This window comes from Choloepus didactylus, chromosome 1, assembly GCF_015220235.1.
Source record: "Choloepus didactylus isolate mChoDid1 chromosome 1, mChoDid1.pri, whole genome shotgun sequence".
Taxonomy (NCBI): Eukaryota; Metazoa; Chordata; class Mammalia; order Pilosa; family Megalonychidae; genus Choloepus; species Choloepus didactylus.
In genome coordinates this window covers 7777419-7790182 of record NC_051307.1, presented here as the reverse complement: position 1 = coordinate 7790182, position 12764 = coordinate 7777419, and the positions used below count along the sequence as shown (strand labels likewise).

The window sequence follows — 12764 nt, the reverse complement described above, 5'->3', positions numbered from 1 at the left end:
ACTTTCCCTCATTGCTTTTTCTGATACCTATGCTTTCCTTATGATAAGGGATGTACCTCAGCATAATCTCACAGCCTTTCTCTCATCTTCCACCCTAATCAGGTTGATATTGGTTATTATGGTTATACCATCTCTTTTTTTCTTTACTTAGGTCCTAGCTTTAGAAAAGTTATTAGTGTATTTATTTAAACAACAACAATCTTTCCCAAACTGTCACTTTCATGACTTCTTGTTTATTTGCTTCTTTTCCTTTTTGAGAACTTCCTCCAAGGATGTTCTGAGTGTAGGTCTTTGTACATATCAGTATGCATGCCTCATGATATTTTTATTACACCTAATATTTGAATGACAATTGATCCTAATAAAAATATTTAGATTCAGATTTCTTTTCCTTTAAGTGTTTAAAAATACTATTCTAAGATGCTACAATAAAATGTACTAAAATAAAACTGGCTGAGAAATCCCAGTTATTTTATTTGAGTCTTTACGTAGGAAGCTATTCTCTTCTCAATAGTCTCCCTCTTTCAAAGGTTTAATCCTCAACTGGAAGAGAAGTCAAAACACTTCTTATGTTCCCACATCTCTTGGTTTCTATCCCAGAACTCCAACATGACGTTGAATATTACTTAATCTGCCCAAAACCCGTGGGCTGTGGGGTCCATAGGCCTTGGTTGGGAGAACTCACCAGACTTCTCTATGCTAGTCTTTTTCTTGGCACAGATAGTATAATTGTTTTACACCTTACTACTACTATTTTATTAGTATTAGTAAGGATGTCTCACTATTACATCCTTACTATTTCTTCCTCTGGTTCAGATTCACCACTACAGGACAAGTCTTTCATTAGATTCACAGTCCTACTTGTAAAATTCTTTCTTTGCATTTGCCTCTGTGCCCCATTACTACATACTAACTTCTTAACAAAAGTTTAATGTTTCTTTTGACTTCTCAGAATATTTCTCACCTGGCTTCCTTCTTGGACTATACTTGCAATTTTGTGGAGGAAACTACCTGTTCTTGAAAACAAAATATCTGTTTGGAAATCAAATACACCCAACAAGAGCTATAATTACCCTACTATTTAAATGTTTTAAAAAATGAGAATGTAACCCAGCTACAAATATCTACAAGAAGGAACAATCAAACCATAAGGAATGAATCACAGCAAAAAAAGGGATGTGCTAAGAATGCAACTCCAGATCTCAACACAATCAACCCATGAATACCTTGTTCTTTAATCATCTACATTAATCTAAACCTCTTTCTAAAAATTTGCAGGGATCTTAAAGTGGGTATAGAATATGCAGCCTATTATTTCTGCTATTATTCTATTCTTATTGTGTGTTATTTACACGTTATGTATACACACAACTTGCAAATCTCTGATTTCAGAATTTCCTTGATGTTGGTAGCAAAGTTATCATTGTTCTTCAGTGCTGTCCTATATTGCAGCTTTTTTGCACAGAAAAGCTATTCAGGAATTAATTTCTATTTTAAACTAACATTCAATTAATAAATGTATGTATGAAAAACTTAGTTTTACTTTAAACTTTTAACTTCAGTTTATAAATATTTTATTTCTAAATGTAGCAAAATTTTAACAGTCTCATTAAAGGAGGGCCTTTGACAAATGTAGCCCCATTTAAAACTTAGTTTACAAAACTCTTCAGCATTGTGCACTGTGTAAATAAAATGCGTTTGATTTCTTTTTCAAATACGATTGATTCATTGATATACTTTCCCAATTAAATAACTCCCATAAGTATAATAAATATATAAACATGGTGATTCTTAAATTCTCTTGATGTCCCAGTACTTTAAAAAAATTTATTGAGGTATACTTTAAATACCATGGAATTCACAAATTTAAAGTATATAATTTAATATTATTAGTAAATTTACAGAGCTCTGCAAACATCACTACAGTCCAATTTAGAACATTTACATTACCCCCAAAAGTTCCCAAATGCCCATTTGCAGTTAATCCCTTTTCTACCCCCAACCCTAGACAATTATGGATCTATAATTTTTCATTTTCTAGACATTTCATATGAATGGCATTATATAATAAATTGTCTTTTGCATCTGGCTTCTTTCACTTAGCTTAATGTTTTGAGATTCATCCAGGTTGTACCTTGATCTGTAGTTGTTCATTCCATTTTATTGCTGAATGCTCTTCCATTGTATAAAAATACCATATTTTGTTTTCCATTCTCTAATTGATAGACATTTGGCTAGTTCCCAGTTTTTGGCTATTATGAACAACATTGCTATGAATATATGCTTGCATTACTTTGAGTGGATATGTTTTCCTTTTCCTGGGTAGATTCTTAGGAAGTGGATTTGCTGGGCCAATTATCATATTTATGCTTAAAGTTTTAAGAAACTGGGAATCTGTTTTCCAAAGTGGCTGTATTTTTTACATGCCCACCAGCAAGGCCTGAGGTTTCTGGTTTTTCAACATCTTCACCACTGCTTGCTCTGTCTGTCTTTTTGATTGTGTATTTGGATGGCTGTATGCTAGTATCTCATTGTCATTTAATTTGCATTTCCTTAAAAACTAATGATGTTGTGTATCATATGTGCTTATTAACCATTCATATATTTTCTCTGATGAAATGTGTATTCAAATCTTTTGTGATTTTAAAAATTGGGCTGTTAGTCATATAAATGAATTGTAAACATTCTTTTATATATTCTAGATGCAACTACTTTTCCAGCTATCTGATCTGCAAATATTTTTGCAGTTTATGGCTTTCACTTTTGTTTTCTCAATGGTGTCTTCTGAAGTGCAAAAGTTTTAAATTTTGATAAAGTGAAATTCCTCTTCCATGGATCTTGCTTTTGGTGTGGTATTTTAAAACTCTGCTTAATCTAAGATCTTGAAGATTTTCTTGAAAAATCTAGGAGTTTTATAGTTTTTGGTTTTACATTCAGGGCTCTGAGCCAATTTGAATGTATTATGTCCCCCAAAACGCCATTATCTTTGATGTAATCTTGTGTGGGCAGTCATATTAGTGCTGATTAGATTGTAATTCTTTGAGTGTTTCCATGGAGATGTGACCCACCCAAGTGTGGGTGATGACCCTAATTGGATAATTTCCATGGAGGTGTGGCCCTGCCCATTCAGCATAGGCCTTGATTAGTTTACTGAAGCACTATATAAGCTCAGACAGAAGGAGTGAGCTTGCTACAGCCAAGAGGGACACTTTGAAAAATGCATGGAAAGCTGAGAGAGTAGCTGCAGATGAGCGACAGTTTGAAGCTGGCAGTTGAAAGCAGACTCTTGCTCCAGAGAAGCTAAGAGAGGACAAACACCCCAAGAGCAACTGAAAGTGACATTTTGAAGAGGAGCTGCAGCCTAGAGAGGAACATCCTGGGAGAAAGCCATTTTGAAACCAGAACTTGGAGCAGATGTCAGCCATGTGCCTTCCCAGATAACAGAGGTTTTCTGGATACCATTGGCCATCCTCTAGTGAAGGTACCCAATTGTTGATGTGTTACCTTGGACACTTTATGGCCTTAAGACTGTAACTGTGTAACCAAATAACCCCCCTCTATAAAAGCCAATCCATTTCTGGTGTTCTGCATTCTGGCAGCATTAGAAAACTAGAACAGGCTCTGATCCAATTTGTATTAAGTTTTGCATATGGTGTGAAGTAAGGTTCAATACATCAGGAAGATATGACAATTACAAATGTATACTCATCTAACAATAGAGTCTCAAAAAATGAAGCAAAATTCAACAGAATTGAAAGTTCACAACTTTTTAACCTTTTTTTTCCTTTAGCTATTTCATGTAATTTAATTTTGTGCTGAATTTTCTTCAAAGGATTTTATAAATAATAAAATATTTTAAATGAGTCCTCAGTTCACTTGTTGTTATACCATATTGTTGCTTTCTCCAACTTTATCTACAAATGATCTAATTCCAGGTAAATTCAAGAGGGATCCAAGGACTGGCACTCTTATATTAAAGCCAGTTACCACAGGAAAGAAATCCTTGAACAAGAGAAAGAATCCATTAATTTCAAAGATCATGCCTCTCAAAGGCCAACCAATAAGGACTACAAATACACCACCCAGGAAAAATCCTGTAGCTTTCATTTTATGTTTTTGGAAGAAGAATCTGAATGTTCTTTCTAAATCAATTACAAAAGCCAAGCCACCCACAAATAAAACATTTCCATTAGTCAGTAAAACATTTCCAGTAGCCAGTAGTGCTTTGTCAAAAAAGAGATTCATTCCAAAGAACAGGAAAAACACTCCAAATCCTGTTAACCCCATTCCAATAAGCTTACAGTTTGGAAGCCATGAAAATGTCCAAATCTAGGCATCATCAAGATGATGCTTTCTTCCTGAAGATCAGCCAGCGGTGATCCTGGACTCCTCTGTCACACGGCAAAGCAAATGGTGGTGTCTACTGGTTTCTCCCTTCTCTTTCAGGCTTTCTTGCTTTCAGCTTCTTATTCCTGTGACTTTCTCTCTTTTTGTCTGAATTTCATTCTCCTTTATGTGCACATGGGAGGGTCCGCTCTCTTGGCTCAAGAGGTCTTTGATCCAGACTTCAGCTTCCATGGTTCTGCCTTTGAAGTCATTTTTCCTTCAATCTGTCCTTTTCCTGTCCCTTTTAGTCTAGGCTGGCAGTGGTTCTGTTCATACAGATCTTGCAAAAAAACCTGTGGTTTCACATGCAGCACACAGGAGCCCAAACCATTAGACAGAAGCACTTTCCATAAATCCTTTCTGGATAACTGTATCTCCAATCCTGACTTGCACTGAAATGGCTGACTGGTTCCACATTCAGTTAAACCCTCACATGGAGCTCTGTTCTCTGGGGACTTGCTTTCCAGAAGCTCAGAATTTTCCAAACCATCAATTTCTGGTTTCTTTGTGCCCAGGAGTTTATTTCTCAGCTTATCCCTTTCTCTCACATTTTACTATAAGAGTTTTGAAGCTATGAAAATGTCCAAATCTAGGCATCAATGAGACGACTCCTTGGATTTCTTCCTGAATTCCAGCTGCCAGCGATCCTGGACTCCTCTGTCAAATGGCAATGCACATGGTGGTATCTGCTGGTCTCTCCCTTCTCTTCTGGGTTTCCTTGCTTACAGCTTCTTGCTCCTGTGGCTTTCTCTCTCTAACCTTTCTTTTTTAATTGTAAGTGTATTTAAAGCTAAGAATTTTCTTCTGAATACAGTTTTATCTGTATATTGGATTTTTGGTACAAAGTATTCTCATTTTTGTTTATTTCTAGATGACTTATAATTTTAGTTTAATTTTAGCTTAGATCCAGATTATTTGAGAAAATGTATATTGATTTCTTAGTTTTTAAAATGATCTTTTCCTTATAGATTTCCAGTTCTGTATTTGGACAAAGGATGTAGCCTGTAAAAAATTTATGGAGGATTTCTTTGTGACCAAGAACATGAATGCTTTGGAAATCATTTAATAAGAGAAGAACATATATTCTTTTACTATCTATTAGTATATATGTATATTCTGTATGTATCTACTAAGTTACCTGTGTTGATGATATTTGTGGGTGTGCTTAGAACACTGCCTGGCAAATAGTAAGCACATAGTGAGCTTTATTGAAAGTGTGTTTTTAACACGTTCTTGTTTTATTCCTGGGAGTTTTTGATTTATGTATTTGACTGCCATGTTGAATGATGCATAAAGATTTATTACTGTTATATTTTCTTCATGGATTTCATCATTTTTTAGTACATAATATTTCTTTCACCTAATTAATGATTTTGACCTTGAATTCCACTTTATCTTATATTCATATGCCACTCCAGTTTTCTTTGTGTTTTCATTTGCCTGCTGTATTTCCATTCCTTTATTGAAAAATTGTTTTTTGGATTGTGGGAAGATGGCAGAGTAGAAATCTCCAAGAATCACTCTCTCCACCAGAACAATTATTAAACAGGCAGAAACTGTCTGAATCAACTATTTCAAAATTCTGGAATCCAGTAAAACAATGTACAGCACCTGGAGAAGAGCGAGAAGAGGCTAGTAAATTATGGTAAATGCCAGTAAATTGCTTTCTCTGCCTGGTGGTTACCTCAGCCATCCAGCCACTGGCATAGCTTGCTGGGGCCAGAAAAGGAGATAAAAATCCAGTTTCCCAAGATCTGGGTGTGGTCAGATTGCAGATCATGGCTTTTGATTAGCTACTGCAGAATGCTGGGCCCCAGCACTGAGGGCAGCCATTATTCAAACACATCTCAGGCATAAAATACAATATGCTTCCTTTGAGCTATGGAGGGCAGTTGAAGGGCTGCATTTGCTGGGCAGGTGCCAAGTCAAGGAAGCATGGCTTTGGGGAACGATGAAAGAAGCTCCTGCGGCCCTTCCTAGCTCCTTCCTAATCCACTCCCAAGGGCAGTTTGAGCTAGCCAGTGTCCCTTTTGTGGGTCGCTGGCCCCAGTCTAACAAGAGAAACTCCTCTCTGGTGTGCCACCCCTCCCAGAATTTGCCCCTCAGGAAAAGCAGCTTGATTCATTGAAGGCAGTATAAGACACAATTGAGCCAGATGGCCAGGGCAATGGTTTCCCTGCTCTAAGTCCTGCAGTGGAACACCTTGGAGAGGAAGAAGGTCTGTTTCCTGGAAAGTAGAGGGGCATTTAATCTCCTGTAACAGGGGAATTCCTAAGGCCACTGGCAAACACAAGCCCAGAACAAGACACAGACCCAAAAAAGACAGGGAGGACCTTGGACTTTGCATTCACCTTGGACTGACCTTCCTGTTAGGAGGGCTAAGCTCTGGCGGAGAGCACCAGCCAACACAAAGCCAATTTGCAAAGAGAGTGAAAGGTGTTTTTGCTTAGAGTTGCTTGGTTTTTTTAGCTCCTGGCTCTCAAGAAAATCTCTCTCATATCTCCAGCTGGATATAAACTCAAGAAGCAGATATCTCAGGGGAAAAAATCCCAGAGTTAAAATTTAAAAACATTAAAATGTACAGTGTGCAACAAAAGATTATAAGACAGACAAACAGACAAGAAATGATAGCCTATCCAAAAACGAAGGACTCACACTTCCCAATCTTGAAATGTATCACAAAGCCACAGAAATCAAAACAACATGGTACTGGCACAAGGACAGACGTATGGACCAATGGAATCAAATTGAGAACTCAGAAATCAGTCCTCACATTTATGACCAACTGATTTTTGACAAGGGCCACTCAACTGAGAACGAATAATCTCTTCAAAATATACTGTTGGGAAAACTGGATCTCCATTTGCAAAAGAATGAAGGTAGCCCCTACCTCACACTATAACCAAAATCGACTCAATATGGGTCAAAAACCTAAATATAAGGGCCAGAACTATAACACTTCTATTGGAAAACATAGGGAAGAACCTTCAGGACCTTATGCTAGGCAATGGTTTCTTAGACTTTACACCCAAAGCACAAGCAATGAAAGAAAAAAAATAGATAAAAATGACCTCTTTGAAATTAAAAACTTTTGTAACTCAAGGGACTTTATCATGAAAGTAAAACAGCAACAGGAGAAAACATTTGGAAACCATATATGTGATAAGGTTTAACATCCAGAATATATAAATAAATCCTCCAACTCAACAACAAAAAGATAAACAACCCAATTTAAAAATGGGCAAAAGACTTGAGTAGACATTTCTACAAAAATATACAAGTGGTCAAAAACCGCGTGAAAAGATCCTCAACATTACTAGCCATTAGGGAAATGCAAATCAAAACCACAAGATGGGATTTCACACCCATTAGAATTGCTACCACTTAAAAAAAAAAAAGAAAATTACAAATGTTGGAGAGGTTGTGGAGAAATAGGAACACTCATTCACTGTTGGTGACAATGTAAAATAGAGCAGCCTAAGTACAAGACTGTTTGACAGTTCCTCAAAAGTTAAGTTTAGAATTACTATGAGACCTGGCAATCCCACTTCTTGGTATATACCCAAAAGAATTGAATGCAGGGACTTGAAAAGATATTGGCACATCATTATTGACAGTGGTATTATTCACAATTGCCAAAAGATGGATGCAAACCAAGTGTCCATCAACCAATGAATGGATAAACAAAATGTAGTATATATATACAATGAAATACTATTCAGCTGTAAAAAGGAATGAAGTTCTGACACATGTAACAACATGGATGAATGTTGAAGACATCATGTTTAGTGAAATAAGCAGACATAAAAGGACAAATATTGTATAATCTTGCTAATATGAAATAATTAGAATAAGCAAACTCAGTGTCAGAATCTAAAATATAAGTTACTGTGGGACTGGGTGGCTTAGGGAATAGGGAGTTAAGGCTTAAAATGTACAGAGTTTCTATTTGGTGTGATGGAAAAGTTTTGAATTAAACTTTTTTACTTTAAGATAATCACAGATTCACAAGCAGTTGTAAGAAATAATACAGAGAGATCTTGTGTACCCATTGCCCAGTTTCCATCAATCCTAACATCTTGCCAAATACTGTATAATATCACAACTAGGTTATTGACATTAATAGCCAGGATATAAAACATTTACATAACCACAGAAGTTCCTCATGTTGCTTGTCTATGGCTATACCCCCAGCCCCCCTGTCCCCACCCTTTCCTTAATGCCTTGTAACCACTACCCTGTTCTCCATTTCTATGGTTATTTCATTTCAAGATTGTTATATGACTGGAGTCATATAGAATGCAACCCTTAGGATTGGTTGTTTCCACTAAGCATAATTCTTTGGAAATTCATCTACATCATTGCCTATGTCAATAGTTTGTTCAGTTTTATTTCCATAGTGCGGATGTAGCACTATTTCTTTAATCATTCACCTGTGGATGGACACCAGGGTTGTTCCGGTTTGGGGCTATTATGAGTAAGGCTACTATAAAATTTGTTTACAAAGTTTGTGTGATCATAAGTTTTCCTTCTGGAATAAGTGCCCATGTGTGCAATTTCTGGGTCATAAGTTAGTTTTATGTTTAGTTTTTAAAGAAGCTACCAAACTGTTTTCCAACGTGGCTGTAGCATTTTACATTTCCACCAGCAATGTATGCCTGATCCAGTTTCTCTGCATTCTCGCTAGCATTTAGTTTTCCTACCATTTTTCATTTTACCCATTCTTGTAGGTATAAAGAGATATCTCATTAGGATTTTAATTTGCAATTCCCTGATGTTAATAATGTTGAACCTCTTTTCATGTGCTTATTTGCCATCTGCATATCTTCTTTGGGGAAGTGTTTCTCAATGTCTTTTGCCCATTTTCTAATTGAATCATTTGTATTTTTACTGGTGAATTTTGAGGTTCCTTTTTATATTCAAAATATTATTCTTATCTTAGTTATGTGGTTTGCAAATATTTTCTCTAAACTTGTAGCTTATGTTTTCATCCTCTTAAAAGAGACTTTTGCAGAACAAGAGTTTTTGATTTTGATGAAATCCAATTTATCAATTTTTGCTTTTATGGATCATGCATTTGGTGACAAGAACTCTGCCTAGCCCTAGATCTAGAATATTCTTATGTTTTTTCCTAAAGATTTTATAGATTTGCATTTTATATTTAAGTCCATAATTCATTTTTTTTTGTCAATCTTTACCAATTTATTTTATACAAAACAGTAGCAATGTAGAATATGGGAATTATCTGCCGTTGCCACACACCCAAGTTGTGAACATTCCAAGCCAATGTATAGTTTTGAGAAGGCTAAACAATAGCATCAACCATGCTACTGAACATAGGATTATTCTAAAAGATTAAAAATTAGATAGCAATGTCTTCTTAATATTGCTCTCATCATTGAAGACTGAAAAAAAATAAAAAGTGACTTTATAAGTTTTTTTTTTTAAAAAAGGGGATAGGTAGGAGGGAGAAACCCAGAGGCTCCTACAACACTGCCATACAGTCAAACCATCATATTTCAATATTTGCATACTTGATAGCAGCATTATTTTTACTGAACCGTGTGCAACTACATGTAGAAACACATCAAAGCAAAACATCATGGCAGTTATCAATCAAGATCCAAAAGAAAAGAAAACTAACAAAAAAAAATAACCCTAGGATGAACACACTATAAGTAGATGAACATTTATGGAGAATGAATCAATTATCTACATTCGTGGACTGTTCCATTCTGCCCTAATAAAAGTGTCAACTCAATTGTCTACTGTGCATTTTTGGCGGATGTGAGTTTTTCCAGTTTTTATTATACTGCATGCTTGAAACAAAGAGGGTCATATTAAATCTTTCTACACAATGAACTTTAAGTAGACAGCTGAAAATAAATTTACTACTCTTAAACACATACAAAAAAAATACAAGATTTTTTTTATCTTTAAACAATCAGTGCTTCCAAAAGCGCATTATCTTCGATATCGACCTCTCTCCCCTCGGTCTCTGTCCCAATCACATAATCTCTCTCTTTCTCTTTCTCTATCACATCCTCTATCTCGCTCTCTATGTCTTCTGTTATCTCTGGGGCGGTCTCGCTCTTGCTCCCGATCTCTTTCACGAGGTCTACTTCTCCGGCCACTGACTACTGCTTGTGTGCGACGAAGGAAATCATCCACCCTCATATCATAATCATGTACTCGTTTATCTCTGTATCTTGCTTCATGTGGTACTGGATGATGTCCTGAGTAAGGGGGATGGGCTTGAGGAGGTGGAGCATGGTGCTGATGGTAAGGATGGTGTGGAGGTTGTTCCATTCCTGGATAAGGAGGCATTCCTTGCCAAGGTGGTGGTGGTCCCATGTTATGAAATTCCCTCACATAATCATTGTATGACCCATTTAAAAACACATCTTGGCGAACTCCTGAAAATCGTCTATCTACTTCCTGGTATAGTGGATCCTTTAAATACCCTGGTCTCTGGTGAAACTCAGGGGGATAGTCAATCCTTGGTTTCTTTCTGCTGTTATGAATATCATAATCTTCTGGTCAACGCCTTCCCACATCCCGGACTGGTTCTCGACGGGATGGACGTCCTCTTGATCGAGGTTGAGAATGCATTCTTCTCTTATGACGCATTTTATGAATGACCTGATACAAGTCAATACTTTCATCAGGGGGAAACAGAAGACAAAGCTGAGTTCCACATTCAAGTTCAATTTCCTGTCCATCACGTCCAATCTTTACTGGCTTATGTTCATTCCAAGGATTGGTGAGATGTGCCGACTTAGTGAAAGGTAGTTCACGCCTACAAATCCAGTCAATTTTAAAGACACCTCCAAGCATTTTAGCATTCATTCCTGCTGGAAGCACCCAGTGTATAGGAGATCCTCCATGATGTGATTCTGAAGAAAGTCTTGCAAACCCTTGAAATTTTCCACTCTCTCTGACAGAAAATATTAAAATAACACTCCTGGCAGATCTGAATGCAGCATTTAATTTCTTCTCATTGACAGGTAGCATGGACCATACTCCCTTAGCTTTGGCAAGAGAAACATTCTCATGGTTGTTACTCTTAATGAGGAAAAATCTTGCATCCTGAAGTACATATTTGAGTTTACTGGTTTGATCTTTTCGGACAGCTTGAACGGAAGATGATAATTTCTCATGCTTCTTTTCTGAACCTGCATATGATTCTGATGCAGAACTTCCACTTCTATCAAAAACAATTGGAGATATGCCTCTAGCTCTCTTCCTTTCCTTCTTTTTCTCATCTGACCCATCTGTTCCTGAACCAGATCTGACAGACCCATCAGTGAAGGAAACAGATTCAGAATCAGAGTCGCTGGCCTCACTTCTGGTGTCATAATCATTTCCCTCCTCCTTATGGTCTCTCTCATCTTGCTCATATTCTTCTTCTTCTTCTTCCTCCTCCTCCTCCTTTTCCTCCTCCTCCTCCTCCTCTCCATCTTCATCCACCTCTTCATCTTCCTTGGCATCCTCTTCTACTTCTTCATCTTCCTCCACCTCTTCTTCCACTCCTTCCTCCTCATTATCAGTGTTATTGCCTTGCTCATCAGAAGAACCACTGCTGCCAGTCTCATGGTCAGAGCCATATTCTTCAGAGTTCACTTCTTCCTTAGAAGACTGGCTGGATCTGCTTGCACGTCTATCCACATCAAGCCCAATTCTCTCGGAACCGTCTGGTGTAGGGGATTTGGCCCTCCTTTCAGGATCCCTTTTCCGGAGACAAGTCTTTTCAGGCTGACTCTTGTAAGGTTCTCTGGAGGTACTGCTCGACAAACGGATCTTGCGATCAGCATCTAGACGCTTGTTTCATTCAGATCTTTGATATTCCTCATTTTTATACTCGGTGACTGACTTTCCTTTTGCACTAACTATCCTTTTGTTACTGCTAACAGATGAGCTCAGTGGCTTTGAAATTAACTGTCTTGAATGAACAGAAGGCTTTTGTCGCTTGGTGTCAGTAGATTCCATCCGGTCACTTTTTCTTTTTGATCCTTTTTTTTCATTTTTGTCTTGTTCACTCTCTGGGTTATAGAGTTCATCATCCTGTTCTGGTACTTCAGTCAAAATATCATCTAGAACATTAAGTTCTCCATCTTTCTCCTCCCGGATGTCGGCCGCCATTGCTCCCCTTCTTTTTCCGCCGCCGCCGCCGCCGCCGCCGCTTCGACGCGACCCGCGCAGGCGCCGCAGCCGCGGCAGCAGTAGCACAGGCCTGTCCGTCAGTCCGTCCGCCGGGCTGCGCTCTTCGCACCTTGGCCTCTACTGTTCCCGTAATTCATTTTTTTCTTTGTAGTGAAGGTGTGCTTGTGGTGGCTTAGGAACTAGGAAGTTATCTGGTAATAATTGATAAAGACCTG

At 37.5% G+C, this 12764-nt stretch overlaps 2 protein-coding genes across 2 annotated transcripts; both read right to left on the bottom strand.

The window, feature by feature from the left end:
• Positions 1–3882: 3882 nt before the first annotated feature.
• LOC119542290 (vesicle transport protein GOT1B-like) lies at positions 3883–6079 on the bottom strand. The gene is made up of 2 exons (XM_037846955.1): positions 6071–6079; positions 3883–4296 (listed from the first exon to the last, which is right to left on the bottom strand). Exons 1-2 carry the CDS (start codon positions 6077–6079, stop codon positions 3883–3885), a joined length of 423 nt encoding a protein of 140 aa, XP_037702883.1.
• A 3494-nt stretch (positions 6080–9573) lies between these two features.
• On the bottom strand, positions 9574–12539 carry LOC119541224 (YTH domain-containing protein 1-like). Its single transcript, XM_037845348.1, is given in 2 exon segments — positions 9574–11507; positions 11562–12539. Coding segments are annotated over 2 exon segments (2124 nt in total). The 5' UTR covers positions 12529–12539; the 3' UTR covers positions 9574–10350.
• Between the last annotated feature and the right edge of the window lie 225 nt (positions 12540–12764).